A 20961-nucleotide genomic window follows, 5' to 3' on the forward strand; every position below is an offset into this window, starting at 1 on the left:
CCTTCCGTGTGTAGAAAGTATATTTTGGTTTTGTGGATAGTATATTTAGTTGGTTTTTTTTCTCCTTCCCGTGTTTGGATAGTATATTTTGGTTTTGTTTTTTCTCCTTCCGTGTGTGGATAGTAATATATGGGTGTTTAATTGGATAATAATTTGGGTTTTGTTTTTTCCTTCCTGTGTGTATGGATAGTAGACAATATGTGAAGTGAGTGTAAGGGATGTTTTCCTTCACGTCCGTGCTTATAAATATAAAGTCAAAGCGGTCGTCGTTCGTGCTATTCTACACAGACTAAAAGAAGATGACAACAGAGTTGTTTAACAAGTTAAAGGACAGTTGGTACTGGATGGTGGATGTCACCTATGTGGTGGAAAGGCTACAATATGAATGGGGGGGTATCAAGTTACCAAAGACTTTGTGACAAGTCAAGTGACCAGCCTGAAAGTAGCCAGGGATCTGGTACAAGGCATGATCGAAGGGGAAGTAGAAAAGTTATGAGGCTTCATTCAGCCAACATACGTGAGATTGGGCACCTTGAAGGAGGCCCTTGATAATGTGATGAAAGTAAGGTGTTTTTTAGAAGACATATTGCATTGGACAGAGTGGTCCTTTGTGAAGTGGGGGCTGAAACAGCTAAAGAAAGCAGAAGACCTAATGAGAAAAGTGCTGGATGAAGAACTGAAGAAGATAAAAGACAGGTGGTCTAAAGAAATAAAGGACAAAGAAAACAGAACGAAAAAAGAGGAGTTTGACAAACTAAATCAAAACTGGTAGAAAGGTGCAGGAAAAATTTAGATCAATGGGCCATCCTGACTGGATGCCATAGATAGAGAAAAAGAAGACGAAATAAATGATTGACAATGTGAGGAAATGGTGGATGAACTGGAGAAAATAGAAGAACCCAAAGGCCCTTTCAGGGCCACTCATATGCCTCGAAAAGATTTGCTTTCTTGCCTAAATCTTATTTTAGTCGGTTGTATAGTTGTTTGTGTTATATATGTTGTATGTTGTATGTGTTATCTCGTCTCTGTCCCGTCATTCTCGTTTCCGCCAAGCGTTCTATGTCCCCCCCCCCGTTCTTTGGTCCGATTGAGGTCAGCCCGTTGCTACATTCATGCTAATCGTCAGTACCGTGGCGTCACCTCCCTGTTCCATTCCTATTTATAGATCCAATACCTCTTTGACTGGATTTTCCCTTGTCCCTATAAATCTTGTCCCTATACAGGCCTACAACCTTTTTGACTAGATTTTCCATTATACCTATATCGCCCCCTATTACTACTTATGTAGGTCTAGTGATTTCGCACTACTACCATGTACCTTAACTGAAAAGAATGTTCGCAGGGCCACTGTGTACATAATTTATGTAAAGCTATTCGTACGGCTTCCCTTACATTATATGCTAAGGGCACATGCATGGTGTATGTAACATTAGCAGGAGTAACTAGCCTAATCCACACGACACTCGCACATTTTGACTGAAGTACGTGAGGTTTTCGCCTTTTCGAGTTAATATCTTGTCAGAAATCATACGCTCTCTTTTTTCTTTAATATAAAAAAAAAAATGTTTTTTCGTTGCTTATTGAATTTGCAAGTTCGTATAGCTCAAAACTAGCAATTTTGTGCCCATTTACTTCACATGCGCTAGTTACAAAAACATTTATGAGTATCGGTTAATGGCTAGAAGATAGGGGACGCTGTAACAATATCATTACAGGCTTGGACCCCATCTCCAATCTGCCTATCTCCTAACCAATTCCTTTATTTTTTTTTTTGGTTTTTTTTTTTCGTTTTTTTTTTTTTCAAATGCAGCGCGAACCCTTGTGTTCATTGTATGATTTGATGCAATATCCATACCAATATTCACCGGTCGCCGTGAGTATACTCTTTTCTATAGCGCATAGTTCTGAGAATAGTCATTAAGAAATCAAAATATGACTGCCATACGAATAGGCACTTCCTTATATGAAAGAAAAATGTAAATCAGTGACTGTGAACATTTATGGAAATCGACTGGCAGTGCGTTTTAATCCGCACACGACATCAGTCTGCTTTGCGAGTTAAGATTCTTCTCCTGTAGATCTTCTGACGAGAATATATATCCATAACGTTGTTTGATGTAACCCAGAGTGTATTCATGTGCATTTCCTTTTAAAACACGTAAAGTATGTGCTATTATATCAGACAAATGTTATACAACTATTCATGCGAACGAATGACAATATCACCATGTATTAAAAACACACGAAAGATATTGTTTGTTTGTTTATTCTTCTTGCAATTGAGGCGGGAGCTCAACTAACTTAACAAGTTTAAAGAAAATTGTCTCTATAACTTTTTCCAAAGTCAAATTCGTAAGCACTTTCAGTCGCATTTCACGGTTATCGCAAAATTCATGGACATAAAGCAAGAAAAAGCATCAAGACATAGTTAAACGAATAATAAACAGATGGGGAAAAGACTGGAACCTGCGTGTGTGTCTGTGTGCGGGGTGGGAAAATGATAAGAGAGGCCGTGAAGTAAGCTTTGCTAGAATGAATGTTGTTTTATTTTTCAAACTTAAGTTAAAGTTTGTCACTATTGATTATAAATCAGATCTCGTCCGATTCTTAATGATACCATAAGATTTCAACATGCATGCAGAGTGACATTTTATAATTAAAATTTATGTTTGATAAAGTGGGAGACTCAGAAAGAACATCCGTTAAGAACAGACTGTTTTAGGGATAAAGATGTTACTGGCGGTAAGGTTCTTTAACCCGTTTATAGTTTATGTTCGCAACATATCCAACTCGATCTCGATTAATGAATAAATTAATTAGTGTTACCCAAAATCTAAACTGGTTCTCAAATTATTTTCACAGAGTCTCATATATTATAAACATTGATGTTACAGTCAACATAAATCACGTCACTTCCCGCCTTGGCCAAAGAAAGGCTAGGACGAAAATTTCCTCGAAGATAAATAGAAAAACAAAAACATTTAGACCGTTAACAGTATATCAGATATTGAGTTTTAGTTTACATGAGCTTGTTGATTCTGTAAAGGAGACCTGCGATTAAAAATAAGTTAGGTGAACATACATCGCTGACTGGTGAACTCGGCCACTGATTAATCAGGTTTCTTGATTTTATTTACGTTCATCATTGCAAATGATATTCGTGTGTGCAATTAGGTGAAGTTTTAACACGAACCTCTCGAAATATAGCTAAAGTTACCAAATTTGTTTCGCGCAAGATACGATTTCAACACCAATTGTATTCACATGTGTTCGACGCGAGCTTGGTGTTAAGAAAAAGAAAACAATAATCTAAAGGAAAAAAATCATACAGAGTGACAAAAATATCTTAGATTACCTCGATGACCCGTTCTGACCTAGGACCCTCTATCATAATATATAAGAGAGAAGTTACGGAACTTCCAAATACTTTGCTCCACCCATGACCCTCGATTTCCTTCTGCTATTTCCGTCTTTAAAGGCACACGACCATACTATATGGCTTGTTTTACTTCTGAGATATTTTTTTATCCATCAAGCCATTATTGACTTTTCTGCGTTGTCCCAAACTGAAGTTACGGGCTCTGAAACATGCAATTTTTGTGAAGTTTATCATTGTGGACACTTCCATGCTCCTATGATAATAAATATAACCTTTTGAGCCAATCATATTTTGGCATAGATGTTAATGCCGCCTATTTTGAAAATAGAGATGCATGTATACGATGTGTTGTGCAGTGAAGAAGACAATGTATAATACTTGCATGGAACAGGATTCCTAAAGTTGAATCGAGTTAATGGTAAGTAAAAAACTTACTTTTGCATCTACCGCTGTTCTATAATTCAAGAAGGGATGCACCATAGAGTTGAAAACATTGTCCATATCGCTCTTGTCACTGGTTTTCAGATGAGCACGGAAGTGTCCACAATGGAAAACTTCACGAAAATCGCACATTTCGGGGGCCCGTAACTTCAGTTTGGTACAACGCAGAAAAGTCAATTATGGCTTGATGGATAGAAAAATATCTCAGAAGTAAAACAAGCCATATAGTATGGTCGTGTGCCTTTAAAGACCGAAATAGCAGAAGGAAATCGAGGGTCATGGGTGGAGCAAAGTATTTGGAAGTTCCGTACCTTTTCTCTTATATATTATGATAGAGAGGGTCCTATGTCAGAACGGGTCGTTGGGGTAATCTAAGGTATTTTTGTCACTCTGTATGATTTTTTTCCTTTAGATTATTGTTGTTTTTTTCTTAACATCAAGCTTGCGTCGAGCACCTGTGGTTGTACTTACATGCAGAGCAACACCACTCCGATACTAGTCCTACAATGTAAAACATTGCACATGTTGGTTTTGTTTTAGTGCTATCTCTTACTATCCAAATAACGGCTTTGTATAGCGTGTTCCGATGTCAACGACATCGGAACGAGTAGTCAGAGTTTCTGGAATATCTCACACATTTGGCAGCATATATCGACACATTGTCACTAATGTATTTATAATTAATATACTTACTGTGCTGTCTTTATCCTCATGGCAGGTAAATATGACAATAGCAAATAGATGCATTTTCATGTTCCAATGACATGAATCTGTTACAGTGTGACAGTAGTCAAGGTATGCCAAAGTATGTTCAAGTAGGTTCATATGGCAGATATGTTTCTTGAACAAAACGAAATATTGCTTTACAGGTCCAATAAGCATAATATATCTGTATTTGTTTCATTAAAGAATAATATTTCATCTTAACCCGATTTCAGCATTCCTTGCTTTCCAGTCAACTGATATATAGGCCAACGAAACTTGAAAACAGGTCCATTTCTTTTGTGAAAATTTGAATTTATTAAAGAAAAGACATCACAGTAAGTAAAGTCTGACTAAAACATGACTTTACTTTGCAGAAAAGTGCCATTATTTTAGTTGCCAGTTGTGAGAGATATGCCTAAAAATTTAACTTTTGTTACAATGTTAGTCGACATCAAAACACACTATACAGCACTGTTACTTAGGCAATAAGACCCTGACGCCCCAAACAAATATCAGCATCAGTGTCTTACATGTAGGACTGCTCCGATACATGCCGAAAAAGAATGGTTTGTGTGTAGTCCTAAAATGTAAGATGTATCACGTTATTTATGTTTGGTTCTGCATCTTATTGTCCAAATAATGACCTTGTGTATCATGTTCCAATGTTGTTTGACATTGAAACGAGCTTCCAAATTTCAAGAATATTTTACTAGGTAGGCTTCTGTAGCAGATGGTGAAGCTTTTCCACAAATTAAAATCATGTTGATTTAGGTGGACTTTACTTAGATATCTTTTTCTAATCAATTCGAATTCTCACACAGGCAAATGAACATATTTTCAAGTTCTGTTGACCTACATTTCAGTTGTTTGGAGTGTGACATGCAAGGGGGGAATGCCAAAATTGGTTAAAAGGATGATAAATATCCTGAATGAAATGAAACTATCTATAGTCTGATAATGCAAACCCCTTTGTTTGTACCCCCCTACCGATTCAAATAATGGAAACTTTTGTTGTGATAAAAAGTGCAAGGAACTTAGTCAATTCATTTATTGATTTATAGTTTCTAACCTGACTCTGAGTAGAGTGACCATAACACCGTCATCTTATGCACGTTTCATGTTTACCAGAAGTTTTAAGTGCAATAGACGGACATGCTCAGATCCATTTCCATTTTCTGGACATGTCCATTTTCAGCAAAGGGGTGTATCACGATTACAGATGTACATACATAAGTCGTCTGCTTCTGATATTTACAATGTCGAATCAAGCAAAGGAAAATGACAACTATGCTTTTCATGTGGATTTAACAAGCGGTTTAATTTCTGTGTTCATGTATGCAGAGGGATATAATTCCAAACTCTCAACGTTATGTAATTTATGCAACTGTTAAGCATTTGCCGAACAGGATGAACTATGTCATTATGTTGTCTGAAGGAAATAAACTAGCGTATAGGTGGCGCTCACCAGATAATATGTACTTTTGAGAGAGTGACGTATGTAAGGTGAAGTAGTTCGCATTTAAAACATGCACAGTGGAGAGAATGTTTGCATACCTCTATGCTACATTAATATAATGTGGATGATATTTCTTTTAGATATTGTACTTTTGGAAATTTTACATGATTTAAGCACACTGCTAACTAAAATGACTGCTCCCTTGTGTTAAAAAATCAGTCTGAATTAGTCTAAAGTACACTATACATAGCAGCTATTAAAATAGGGAAAATGAATTTTGCCAGACTAGACAATACCAGCTTCTGAAAGTGCAATGAATGAATTACCAAATATATAAAATGTAAAAAAAGTTATCGGCTCTTTTTTATACAATTTACCTCTGAAGTTCAGGAAGTGAAAATGACCAAGTAGAGCTAGCACTTTTTTGAAAGGTGCACATTTGAAGTAAGGCTAAGCTGTATACTCAATAACCCATAGTACACCCATCAATCATACACCAAAATAAAGGGAATTAAAGGTTCTTTGCATTATACCTAAGACATACAAGGTCTTTTTTAAATAGCCAGTATAACCAGTGAGGAAAGCCGGGGACATTCTTTTTCTTTAAAATCCTAACTCTATGCAAAATGCGAAACTGTATAGCGCCACCTTAAAGAGAATATAAAAATGTTTGCAATTATTTTTTTTTATTTTTATATAATTATGTATGATGTTCTGAATAAAATGGTACATTCATATTGATGTTAAGCATACAAATAAGCTAATTATGATCATTTTTCTCTTGCTTACATAATTTGCCATGAGGTATGTTTGTGTGAGTAGTGACCTTAATTATGGGGAAATTAGAAGTCTTAGAGTGTAGGAATAGAGTCAACTTAAATTTAAAACTGTTGCAATAAGTGACAGAAATATATGGCGAAAATGTTTCTTTTCATTTATTTGCAATGAAATAAAAAAAATAAATGAAGAGAAAGTGAATTCGCTTCTTCCATATTAAACAGTAGGCAAATATTTTACACTTTGACCTTTATGAACCTGATGAGTTACCTCCCTTTTCTAATTGTAAAATTCATTGTTGATATCTCAGAAATAATTCTGGCTAGTTTCATGTTCCTGTCATTCAGCATAACATTGGTTGCTATGTTTACAAAATGTAATGTGCATTCTTAAAATAGCTCACTTTTATCATGGGAGGGGGAGGCTGGGCTTGTTAGAGACTCTGACACTCATAAATACTGTTCTGTGGGGGGAAAGGCAGAAGAATTATTCAAAAGGATTGTTTTGATGCTTGCGACATAAATGTTTCAGCCATATAAACATAATTAAATCATACAAAAATAATACCTATATCTTCTTTATGGTGGCGCTCACCAGATAATATCTACTTTTGAGAGAGTGACGTATGTAAGGTGAAGTAGTTCGCATTTAAAACATGCACAGTGGAGAGAATGTTTGCATACCTCTATGCTACATTAATGTAATGTGGATGATATTTCTTTTGGATATTGTACTTTTGGAAATTTTACATGATTTAAGCACACTGCTAACTAAAATGACTGCTCCCTTGTGTTAAAAAATCAGTCTGAATTAGTCTAAAGTACACTATACATAGCAGCTATTAAAATAGGGAAAATGAATTTTGCCAGACTAGACAATACCAGCTTCTGAAAGTGCAATGAATGAATCACCAAATATATAAAATGTAAAAAAAAGTTATCGGCTCTTTTTTATATAATTTACCTCTGAAGTTCAGGAAGTGAAAATGACCAAGTAGAGCTAGCACTTTTTTGAAAGGTGCACATTTGAAGTAAGGCTAAGCTGTATACTCTATAACCCATAATACACCCATCAATCATACACCAAAATAAAGGGAATTAAAGGTTCTTTGCATTATACCTAAGATATACAAGGTCTTTTTTAAATAGCCAATATAACCAGTGAGGAAAGCCGGGGACATTCTTTTTCTTTAAAATCCTAACCCTAAGCAAAATGCGAAACTGTATAGCGCCACCATAGTGTACGCAAGATGGCGCCGTGTTAGTATGGAAAGTCCATTAAGCATGAAATGGTGCAGGGGATGGCAGCATTAGTGCCATTCTGGTCAGAGTCAGGTTATAAATTATCAATCAGTGATTCAATTGACTTAGTTCTATGCACTTTTTATCACATTAAACGTTCTCGTTTTTGAAATCGGTAGGGGGGTACAAACAAACGGGGATGTAGAGTCAGACTGTAAACACTTTCTTCAATGTAATACATACAGTGGATATATGGGAGAAAGGAGAAATAACAAAGTTATGTCTCCACGGGTTCTTGTACTTTAATCAGTCTTGATAATGTCGAATCACCAGAAGATGAAGAAGACCTATGACATACACATGAAAAAATAATTAAGAATAAATTAATCTCTCACACATGTACTATTCACAAAATGATAAGGTGTGGGATTATTGTAAAGCTATCACAATCAGTGTAGGTGTCAAAACTGGGGGTCAGGCTGAGTAAAAAACAAGCTTTGGTATCAGAACTGGGGGTCAAATTAAAAATTTGGGGGTTTCTGAGGCACAAATGAGGGTAAAGGGAAACACTGTCAGTGTAATTACTAAAATCTTATCAGCACTGTTGAGTAATCTGATGTACAAAAATAGATATTTTCTTTAATATTTACAAGATATTGAGTAACATATTGCACCCAGAAATGTTGAAGTTGACTCCTGAAGAGTCATTGTAGGAGTGAACATTTTTAAAGGGAATTTGTTAATGTAATCAGCGGTTGTATTTTAGGCACATGCAGTGCAAGCAACTTGCATACTACTCACCATACGTACCACAACATGGACATTGGACATAACTGTTCTGAATTTGTAACACCAAAATACAAAATGCACACAAACAGTGGTTTACATCAATATTAGTATATATTTATTTGTTTTGTAAATGAAACATTCTTCAACCTAAACCTTCAACCTATGGTTCCTGGACTATTGGACTCTAGTTTACAAAACTACGGTAATTGTGCTAATATGGAATAAAAGGCAATCACACATCAATGTGCTAGTGTAGTTACCGGTCAAAATTCCCTCATCACAAGCCAGTTTCAGGGTTTTAATGATTAACTGGCCTGTACTGCTGTTGCAAAACAAAAGACAAATTTACCAACTATCAACATAGGAGATGCCGAAACATCAAGCTTTCCATTGTGTGGAAAGTTATGATGTTTGTTCAGCTAAAACACAGAACTAAAATCAATTGATGTTGATCTTAGTTGATCTATATGAGATTTTTAGCCTTTATTATTACCACTCTTCATGAACATGTAAATTATGCTGGTTATTTGCCTTGTACAATTAAACGTGGTACTGTTCTAAAATAATACCTCAATTTGTAGGATTGCTTATGTCATTGAAAATGAGTAACTCGTGAGCGTGTGATTTAACGTAAATGAAATGTTATCTGAAAGAATGCAATTTAGTTGAAACAATGAATAAAGCAAACTCTGCATCTAATATGTTTGGGAATAAGTAAGGATTTAAGTGATGCTATGCACGCTTTGCACTGTGTAAGTACTGTACATTATAGTTCAGCATGGTCTCACTGGTACACTCAAGCAGCCCACGAATTATGAAGTCTGTGTTTACCTTTATTTAACTTCATGTTTGAGAAATCAGAAAATATGTACATGCAAAATGATAACAAAATCAATCATATTACTTTATAACAGTTTAATAATTGTCAGGTCACCAAAAGTTACTTTTTTTACATGCCTGTATCTTAGAACACAGAAAAAAATATTGTTTCTTGTCGCAAGATTTACAACTTGTAGTCAACAAAAAAACCTAAAAACTAAAGTTTACACATGCCTATATCTTAGAACACGTAAAAAATTATTGTTTCATGTCCCAAGATTTACAGCCTGTAGTCAACAAAAAGACCTAAAAACTAATGTTTAGACATTGGCCCGCGGATTAGACGACCCCCTTCTTCCAGGTCTTTTTTTTTCCCCTAAATTATTTGGCTTATATGTGAGTGTATACAATACTTGGCCGTTATATACTCATCCTTTTGGTCCTTGATTTATTTAATAGTAATGTGAATGTAATGTTTTTTATTTAAGTCATTTCATTTTTTTTTTTTTTGCACATTTCTTTCAGCAGTCATTTATTTGCAGTAAATATGTAGTGGAAAAATATCATAATTCCAGATTAGTGATATTATATACTGCATAACCAGCATTTTGAAACAGTCCTTGTCTTGCCATTGTTAATTGAGTTGCAGGTAGCATGTATCTACTCAGCTGCTTGAGGTGTAATCTGATTACAATCACACTTCCCATATGTGTACTATAAATTTTGTATCACCAGTAAATTTTAAGTCATCTATGTTAGAGAAAAAGCAAACATTTCAAATTGTAATATATTTAATTTGTTATTTTAAAATTTTGTATTTTTACCCTGTATTGTTCTATCTCTCAATAATAGTGGTAATTAAATATTTGTATATATTTATTATCTGCAGTAAATATTCAGTGTACTATTTTCTTGACCATATTTAGTACTGTATAAAGTTATTGGATAAATAATTTTTGTCTTAAGTTTTTTGTTGACATGAATGTTCCGACCATTCAACAATCGAGATTTAATTGATATAAGATATATTAGTATTACCGTATTTTATGTTTTTTTAGTACCCTTAAATTTTTTTGTACAGAATCGAATTATAAAAATAATTATTTTAATGTATCTTATTTTTTCATACATAGCACTTTGTATCTTTTGGAAAATCTTTTAAATGATTCAACATAAAAAATTCTACTAAGAAGATTTACATTTGCAAAAAAGATCGAAATTAATATATTGCCTTTTTGTTTAAAAAAATATAAAGAAGAGAATATAATCATGATCTTATACAATTACGGTGGGTTTTATTTTATAGTTATTTTGTTTTGTATTATTTTTAACCTTGTATTTTGATGTGTTAAAATTGGGAAGGTTCTTATTTTAAATGGCTTCGAAAATATGCCAGTGTATGATTCAGATATGTCTAATGACGAAATTAGTTTTGCTAAGTGTATGATATAAAGAGTGATTAACTTTGTGTAAGTTTTAAGTGAGGCACTGAATAATGAAACAATTGGTTAATAAATAAACTGTATAGTTAATTAGCTGTCTTTATTTAGTCCGTCACAACAAAATTCACTGTGCGTTTTAAAGTGAGTTTGGAAGCCCATTGATGTTTTCTTATCCAACAAAAATTATATCTCAGTACATGCTGAAGTGAAGATCACAGACCACTGGTCAACTAGGCTTATTGTTTCATTATAGTCACTCAAACGTCAAATATAAAAACCTTGTCATTTTCTATCGTAAATTTGAAAGTCACTGACTCTTAAGTTGTTTCATATATATACTATCTTTTAAGTGCTTGTACTATTTTGACTTGGATATAATCAACATTTCATTTTCACTGTATTCTACCATACACTCAGTTGCTATCTTTATTGGTGAGTATGAATAATGAGATGTGTATGATCACTTGACCTTACAACATCTGCTCTATGGACAATGGCCTTGAATATTTTCATTTCCCTAAAGATAATCTCATTTCCCTATTGGTAGCCCTGCTGATTTGACACAGTGTATATCGTAATTAGAACAAGAATAATCGTTAATATAGAGGTGTTAATTATCAATGGAATTTAGTAGTGTCTTATTACGTGAGTAAGGTCACAGTGGTCAGGTAACTGAAAATACAGATTACCAGTAGGGGCCCCGAGTGGTCTAAAGCGCTCTTCGTTACGGATCACTGCCATCTCACCTCTGTCTGCAGCGGTTTGAGTCTAAGATTCAACCAATGTGGGCATGTGAGAAAGCTTGCCAGTAGCTTCTCGTGGGTCGGTGGTTCTTTCCGGGGTTTTCCGGGTTCTTCCTCCACCATTAATACTGGCCGCCATGTATAGCCTATCGTGCTGAAAACTGGCGTTAAACCCCACAACAACAACAACAACAACAGATTACCAGTACAACTGACCTGTAACCTCTCTTTTTCTCTCATCAAAAGCTACAAATAAAAACTGCTCTGAGTAAATAGTCTGGCACAACGTTGTTTCATCTGTCTCTATCATACACGCACAAGCACATTAACTAAACAAGTTTTTTCCCAGTTCTTTTTTGTTACTGTTGCTTTAAGAATACATGTTGCACTTCTTGATAACGTGGCCTCATATCGTTGTGTACAATTTACCAATAAATAATACCCATAACTTTTACATGCTCAGACCCTCGTAATCATTTTGCCACCATTAGACCTGTAACAGCTACAATGAAGTATGCTCTAAATGCACACTGAGATGTTAATCTCTCTCTCTCTCTCTCTCTCTCTCTCTCTCTCTCTCTCTCTCACTTGCTAATAACATCAAAGTACTTTTGAGTACTTTTATTTTTATTGTAATTGGATTCTTGAGTTGAGAGCAGAATGAGACAACATATTTACATTTGTTTTGTATGTTTGTCACGTTAGGTAGATGAGTATGGTATGTTCTGTAGACCTTGTTCAGGTATGATCCCTTTATTTTTTCGTACATGGTCAGTACTACAAAAATGATATTTATTTTACATATAATTTTTTGAAAATAATTTTTTCATATACAAAAAATTACATGGAATATGGTAATATGTAGAACATAGAATTAATATGTACAACAACAGCTAATTATTTAATTTGAGTAAATGCACCACATGACTGTTGATACATTAACTCTAAGAGTAAACATTTTACCCAAAAAATCAAAACATATTTATTGTTCAGTAGCAACAATTGTTAAGAAGCAATACAACATCAGGGGTACGGCCGAGTTCGTTTTCATTTTTTTACTCCCATACAGTCCATCATCTTCCATTCCGACCAACAAATTCAGCTAATTACTAGTGACAGGTAATGTATTATTGTGAGCAAAATGATTTGGTGGCGTGAGTGTAAAACTAATTTTAATTATGTAATACTTAACCTGTCACTATTAGATGCCCTCCTCCCAGGATGCAGATTTCTTTCATTAGTCTGGGTCCTGCTGCTAGCAAAGAGCATATAGATAATGGGAAAATTAAGAGCACCCCCCCCCCCCCCAGATTTCAGCTCTGGAGTACTATAAGCCACCTACTCAAGTCCTGCAAGCTACCAATGTTGAAGCATTATTTGTGAGTTTTCTTGTTGAATATAACCAGCCTTTCTCAGTTGGAAGTCAACAAGTGACATTGAGAGAGTATTTCTATATGAGGAAAAATAAGACAAACTTTAGTGCCTCCTTAGGTAGGGGCCCCCGAGTGGTCTAAAGCGTTCTCCGTTACGGATCACTGCCATCTCACCTCTGTCTGCGTGGGTTAGAGGCTAGGATTCAGCCAATGTGGGTATGTGAGAAAGCTTGCCAGTAGCTTCTTGTGGGTCGTTGGTTCTTTCCGGGGTTTTCCCGGGTTCTTCCTCCACCATTAATACTAGCCACCATGTATAGCCTATCGTGTGCAGAAAAGTGGCGTTAAACCCTACTAAAACAACAACAACAAAAGCCTCCTTAGGTGCCAAAATTTGCAACAATTTTAGTCACCAAGATTAACCAGCAATCAAGAAGCCCGAACTGTTTTGACAGTTTTATTTTACCATAGCCCAGTTGATGAATGGTTTGAAGTTTATGTATATCAGTAAATTTGGTTGCAAATAAATTTGTACATGTAATCAGAGTAAATAATATGTTTCAGTTTTTGTTTGGGATTTCATATAATGCTGTATTGACCATCAAAGTGGATGGAGCTAGTGTCATGGTATAATTTGTCACTAATTGTGTTCAGAATTCACTTATTTTTATCTGTCTTTTCACTAATTGTGAGTCTGAAGGGTTGAAAGGTCTGGATGATGCTATTAACTTTTGTGCACTAGTAGTTTGGATCTGCATGACACAAATTTGTACAAGGTTGAAGACATTGACTCTTCCTGCAGCTTTTTAACTATTTTTCCTTTTCCAGAAAAATGTCTGGTATTGCTTTTGGAAGACTGGCAGAGGAACGAAAAGCATGGAGGAAAGACCATCCATTTGTAAGTAATAATTTAATGAACCCTGCACGTGCAAAATTGGTTTAAAATGGTGAAAATGATATAAATTTAAAATAAAATAATATATTTGAGTACTTTTCAATCACACCTGATCATCAGAATTACTTACAATCACATCATTTTTCAAGACAAATTTTTAAATAGGTATTTGAACTTTAAAAGATTATGGTTTCAGAGTTCTCAGAATGAAGGGCTTTTAAATTTTAGCTTTGCTGGTCATAGACCAGTAGAGCTTATCAGGAGGGTCTGTTGTCATCCATTGTGTGGCATACATCCATCAGTGCATTAGAATAAATTTGGTATCGCTGCTCCTCCTAAACTGTTTGGATGATTGTCGTGAAACTATATACACACATTCATCCCTTGACCTAGTTGGTCCAAACTGAAAATGGTGCTGCTTGCACATCCAATATGGCCACCGTTGTCCATGTAAAAAAGAGTCTTGTTATTGATACTCGGGAATGGCTGGTCATATCAGCATGGGATTTTCACTAAATTACTTGGTCCTAATTAAAATTTGTGCGGATCTGGCATTTAATATGGGTGCCATGGCAGCCATCATAAAAATATTTATATGTTTACTCTTGAATGGATGGGCATATCAACACAGGTTTTTTTGCTAAAAGACTTTTTATAATGTCTAGTTGGTCCTGAATGAAAATGGTGCTGATATTATGTCCAATATACCCACAATAGCAGCCATTTAAAAAAATCTTATCACTACTAGTCCTGAATGGATGGGTATATCAGCATGGGGTTTTCACTAGAAGACTTTTTATGATCTCTAGTTGATCCAAAATGAAAATAGTGATCTCCAATATGGTCATATCAACATGGAGTTTTCACCAAAAGACTTGAAACTATGCAGTACCTAAAGCAGATGGTTGATAAAATAAACTTGTCCAGAGTACACTAACTTTATCAGTTATAAAGATTGGGAAAATTAATTTCGCCAGATCAGACCATACAGGTTTTGAAAGTGCATTGAATGAATCATTAAATATATAACAAAGTTTTTTTTAAAAAGTTATCACCTTATTTTTTCCTCCCAATTTACCTTTGAAGTCCAAGAAGTGAAAAAGACCAAACAGAGCTAGCAGTCTTTTCAAAGGTGCACATCTGATATAAGGCCAAGTTGTATACTTTATAACTCAAATTCGGGTAGTTAAAAGTTATCTTAATATTACCCAAGATATACATGGTCTTTATAAAATAACTAGGATAAACAGTTTAGAAAAAATGGGTAATTCTTTTCCTTTAAAAATTATGCAGAGTGCAAAACTGTAGAGCTTAACCTAAAAGACTTGATGTGATGTATTGTTGTTCCCTAATGAAAATGCTGTCAGTCTGACAGCCAATATGGCCACCATCTTGCAAATCTTGTTATTGCTACTCTAGTTGGTCCCAAACAACATGATACCGATCGGATGTCCAATTTGGCTACCAAAGTGGCGATCTTGAAACTCTTGTTATTGCACTCCTGCATGAAAGTTCATATCAGCATGGGGTTGTCATCATTAACCTTTATGATACCTAGCTTGTCCAAAATAAATATGGTACCAGTTGTACATCCAGTATGGTTGCCATGAAGACTCTTAAAAATCTTGTTATTATGGATGATCATTATGGCATAAGGTTTTCACCAGAAGACTTCTAATGCTGTCTACTTTGTCTTATATGAATATGATGGCAAACTGAAATACAATATGTGCACCACAGCAGCTAATTTGAAAATTATGTTATTGCTGAAGACTATCAAAGATAGTTTCAACACTCGACAGATAAAACTAAGAAGTGGTCATTTTAAATTCCTGGGGAGTTGTGTTGAGCTCTACTAGTGCATTAAGCATTGTCTACTAATGTAATATTTCTGTTTTTATGGGGTATACAGTTCTCATCAATTTTATTGTTGCCCTGAACCACAATTTTAAAGATCGTATTTATAATTTACCACATATGATGAAGAAGCCCCTTCCTCCCATTTTCTTATTGTTATTTCATAAATCAACATCATTACTCTTATTGGGTATTAACATTACGCCAGTTAATTTTGTTGGTGCACACTGATGCTTAAGATGTAAAAATATCCTAAATATCCTTGGAATCAATAATGATCGAGAGAAAAACAAGGTGGAAAAAGCTCCTCTAAACAGTCTGTGTCTGAGTGCGTTGCACTCTTGCACCTTCTGAATGGAACATGGTGCCTGTCCAGAAGGTACAAGTAACATGTGCATCTTTGACATGAAATAATTATGTAAGGCACTGTCCTACTTTACTGATGGTTGTGGGGCCCCGAGTGGTCTAAAGCGCTCACCGTTACAGATCACTGCCATCTCGCCTCTGTCTGCATGGGTTTGAGTCTTGGGATCAGCCAATGTGGGTATGTGAGAAAGCTTGCCAGTAGCTTCTCGATGGTCAGTGGTTCTTTCTGGAGTTTTCCCCGGTTCTTCCTCCACCATTAATACTGGCCATGTATAGCCTGTCTTGTGCTGAAAAATGGCATTAAACACAACAACAAATGATGGTTGTATATATTGTAAATAGTTACATATACATTTAATAAAATCGGTATTTTTTCCAAAAAAGAAATTGGTATTTTTGTACTCAGGGACTGGAAGCTATGATTCAAAAATTGATAAATGCTATTTTCATAGAGCACCAAGCACTTGTTTTAAAAAAAAACTTGTTTCGAACATGACACAATTTCGATTGATAAACAGTTTCACATTTCATATAATGAGAGTCATCGAGTTTTGTGAAATATCCCTGAAAAAGTAATGGAATTTGTTTTTGTTAAGTAAGCAGGCACTCTGCCTGCTGTGGAAGTTTGATTTGAATTCTTTGTAGTTGATATATATTGTGAGGTCTAGTGGTTGAAGTTGGTTTGTATAAAAACCAGGCACAGCAAGAGAGTGATTCCATTGTCTTTAAATTTACTTATTATCTTTGCACTTTGATAGGCTCTAAATACATCAAATGTTTCTGCGGCCTACTGATTGCATTGAGATGGTCAATGGTCAGCTGGTAACAGGGTTCCTCTGTGGGTTTGGAATTCTGGAAAAAGACTTAAATTTGAAAATTGCTTTTCCAGGCGTTAAAAAGCCTGGAAAAATTTAAAATGACTAAAATGTCTGGAAAAGGTCTTAAACTTTTGTTGTTTTGGAAATGTGGCTGCTCCTTTCGGAGCTGTTTGGGTGTTACTGTAGAACACAACATCTCAGGGCAAGTATAGCTGATAAATTCTTGAAAGAAGGCCACACACATTTGACTGGTGTTTCCTGACTTTTTGAAGATTAATATACCTTTTCCCTTTCATGGATTATTTCATTAATTTAAGTTTTGTGTTGTGCTAGTGAATAATTTCATAGCCAGTTGTAATGAATTGACGACTTGTACCTTGATACATATATCACAGAACATCTGCTTTAACTTTGTATCATATCTCAGCCACAGATGCCCAAGTTTCCAGCTGTTGAGAAATTTTCTGGAACTTTTGACCCGTTCATCATGATGTGGTGTTGCGATTGAATCATTACTTCCATCGCTACATGTAGATGACGTTGGACTGTCAGGTATAAAATCAGTTTCATTGCCTGTGTTGTATGATGAATTTGCACTAAATCCAAATGCTATTAATTTTGGTAACTTACTCTTTGGATGACATGCAACGTCTAACTTACGTTTACCCATGATGAAGTTGCACTATTGACAGTATATAATTCTGATTGAGATTTTTTCCATTCGCTTTGTATTTATACACAGCAGTCGGTACTCAGTTTTCTCTGAAGTTTCAGCAGAACTGTTTCATTGGTATATTTTTCAACAAAAGCAGAAGGATTAGCTGTTGTTCAATTAATTGTAGCTGTTTCTTTTCACGTCTTCAGAAGTCGGTTGATTATAGGTATAGTCCTGTATCATGACTGAGTGTATCACAGCATACAGTACTTGAGCCAGATGTCAACGTAAGCAGATTATGTTACAATGCACTGTAAAGATGGGTTTGTCAATACGAACAAAGGATTTGTTTATGTAACAGATAGATTCCAGTGCATTGTGTATTCAAGTTTGTGGCTTCCTTTTGTGGTCCCTTTGAATGTGTCCACTCCAAATCCATGATTGTATGTACAAATTAAACAGGCAAAAGGGTTGTCACAAAAAAAAAATCGCCAGATGCTATATTTTGTATCCAGTAAGGGAACAAAATTGCAGTTTGCGATATTGGCAAAGCCCAGGACAGTCCCTGAATAGGATATCAAAAGGAATCCTCATTCCTTGGGATATAATTAGTAATGTAGTGTTGCATCTTGAACAAGCCCAGGATGTATTTGACTCCCCAGACTGTCAGCATACCCCACCCCGAAATAAAAATTCCTAGATCTTGATCATTAAAGAGGGACAGGGTTGCATAAAATGTAGCGTTGACAGTGCAACCAAGGTGCGGGGCCCCGAGTGGCCGAGTGGTCTAAAGCGCTCTTCGTTACGGATCACTGCCATCTCACCTCTGTCTGCGGCGGTTCGAGTCTAAGATTCAGCCAATGTGGGCATGTGAGAAAGCCTGCCAGTAGCTTCTCGTGGGTCAGTGGTTCTTTCCGGGGTTTTCCGGGTTCTTCCTCCACCATTAATACTGGCCGCCATGTATAGCCTATCGTGCTGAAAAATGGCGTTAAACCCCAAAACAACAACAACAGCAACCAAGGTGCAATACTGTTGAAAGGCCTCATGATAGAGTGTAGACTGGTGGGAGTTGAATAACTAAAGATAGTGGGGTAAATATTGCTTTGCTGCATATTTACTAGATGGAAATATGTCATGCAAAGTTTGTCAATGCCCTTATTTCCTTCACATTTATGCATCATCTTTTTTTTTTATAGGGATTTGTTGCCAGGCCAACTAAGAATCCAGATGGTACACTGAATCTCCTGAACTGGGAATGTTCCATTCCAGGAAAGAAAGGGGTAGGTTTATAATAATAAGCATGACCATATATAGAGTTTGACATTTGTGACTGCCTGCGGCATGTTATACTAAGGTCATGGTAAGTGAAAGCTAAAGGTGCTTGTCTGACTGGGTAAATTATTTCCAGGTGTTACTGATGAAGATAATAAGAGGAGATATTGTTATAAATGGCAACTCAGATGATATCATAATGTAAATTTTTATTCAATTCTTGTAAATTTTTATTCTTAACTTGATGTAAAGATTTGTTCTAAATGTAACCCAATGCTTCTGCCATAAGTTGGCTATCTTGATCCATTTCATTCTGACAGGTGCACATCACACTCTACTTAAATTATAGTTATGACACGAGACTATTCAAACTAGATATTTTAGTTATGAAAACTTATCCAGATTTAGCAGATTTTGCTGTATAAGTACATAACTTAATAAGTGGCTCAGCTAATATCTGTCAGCAGGCCTCGGTTAACCTTAGTTTGAGACAGTATGACAAATTTATAAACGTTTATCTATGTTCATCACCTGGATGAAATGTGATATTGTTTTTGTTTTGTGGTTTTGTTGCTCAAAGAGAAGAAAGATGGAGTTTAGGGTAAAAGATGAAAACTGTGAAAGTTGCAAATAGAGATTGAAATTGACTATTGCTTAAATGCTTTTGGTCAGAATTGAGAGAGGGGTACAGTTGGCTTGACTTTAATGGGGATTGCTGACTTTTCTGTTCAGAGGGATTTACACTGGAAGATTATAATCCTTGTATGATTTAATCCATTGATCATATTTTGTTACTCTTTTGTTTATGTTTAATTTTGTCATACAGTAATGTTGTTTCTTATTTTTAAAATACTTTTTAAATCATTATTTGTTACCAATTTCATTTTTGCACAGTAACTTGAGTTTTCCACCATCTGCATTTGCCAAACTTTTTGGCTGATGTGCACATGAGGTAAGGAAGAAGCAAATTGCATTTGGTGTCAAAAGGTCATGGTCATTGTGGCTGGACAATATAGTTCTGCATCGCAGATCTGAACCAAACTTTGTGGCTTATACTTGGGGAAAAGAAGACTGCAATATAATTTTTATGCCCAGAGGTCATGGTAATTGGAACTTAAAATAGAAAGTTTCTGCACAAAAATTAAAATTCTCAACCATGTACCTTCACCAGAGATTGTAGATGACTTGCACATTGGGGTAAGTCTTACAAAAATTACCCTTAAAATACGGACTTACGGCATACTAGCAAAAACTACGGAAAAATGATCATTGCCAAAAATCTGGATAATTGGTTCATCCAGGTTTCATCTTTGAATTAGCTAAATTAGTCAGGGAACCAGACTAATTGTACAACAGCACCCCAGACGCTTTAAACTGCTCCTTTCTGTTCATGCGATTATAGAATTTTTAAAAATGTCATCCTGAAAGTGATGCGTGTTTAACACGAAAGTGAATAGTAAACACAAAAGAATAACAAGGAGTATTCAGATTATTGTGAATAAAAGCTGGAAAGGACACAATTGCGTTTATTGGACATGTGCCAATTTGAGTATTTCTTGAAGCGGGAGATATGATTGCCAAAGTCATGTCAAATGGAAAAGAATTTCCAAGAATTATGTCAAGTTGAGAGATAGCAACAAGCCATTGAGCTGCATACGGTTGGAAACTAGAGTTTGTGCAACTGTACTTGTGTTAAATAAAGCTACACGTACTTTACAAACTGAACATAATGTTATCGTCGATGTGTCGAACTTTTAATTACGTTTTCCAGCTTTACAATAGCAGTTATTGATATTTTGTTATACCTTACTGAAAACTGGTCAATCTTACTGGGAAAAATCAATTGCCTTACTGAGACAGACTCATCAGGGTTGGCAGGTCTGGTACAGGATCAGGTTTTATCTATGTTCTAGTTTTGTCTAGTCTGTCAGTGGAT

At 35.4% G+C, this 20961-nt stretch overlaps 1 protein-coding gene across 1 annotated transcript in view; it reads left to right on the top strand.

The window, feature by feature from the left end:
- Positions 1-2907: 2907 nt before the first annotated feature.
- LOC149803025 (SUMO-conjugating enzyme UBC9-B) overlaps positions 2908-20961 on the top strand; it is a 34399-nt gene continuing 16345 nt past the window's right edge. Inside the window, exons 1-3 of the mRNA XM_089952582.1 lie at positions 2908-3118; positions 13991-14060; positions 18950-19033. Coding sequence (XP_089808708.1) covers positions 13995-14060; positions 18950-19033 — 150 coding nt within the window. The 5' untranslated portion in view covers positions 2908-3118; positions 13991-13994. The remainder of the gene's footprint in view (positions 3119-13990; positions 14061-18949; positions 19034-20961) is intronic.

This window comes from Sinohyriopsis cumingii, chromosome 3 (assembly GCF_028554795.1).
Source record: "Sinohyriopsis cumingii isolate HCF-2022 chromosome 3, ASM2855479v2, whole genome shotgun sequence".
Classification (NCBI taxonomy): domain Eukaryota; kingdom Metazoa; phylum Mollusca; class Bivalvia; order Unionida; family Unionidae; genus Sinohyriopsis; species Sinohyriopsis cumingii.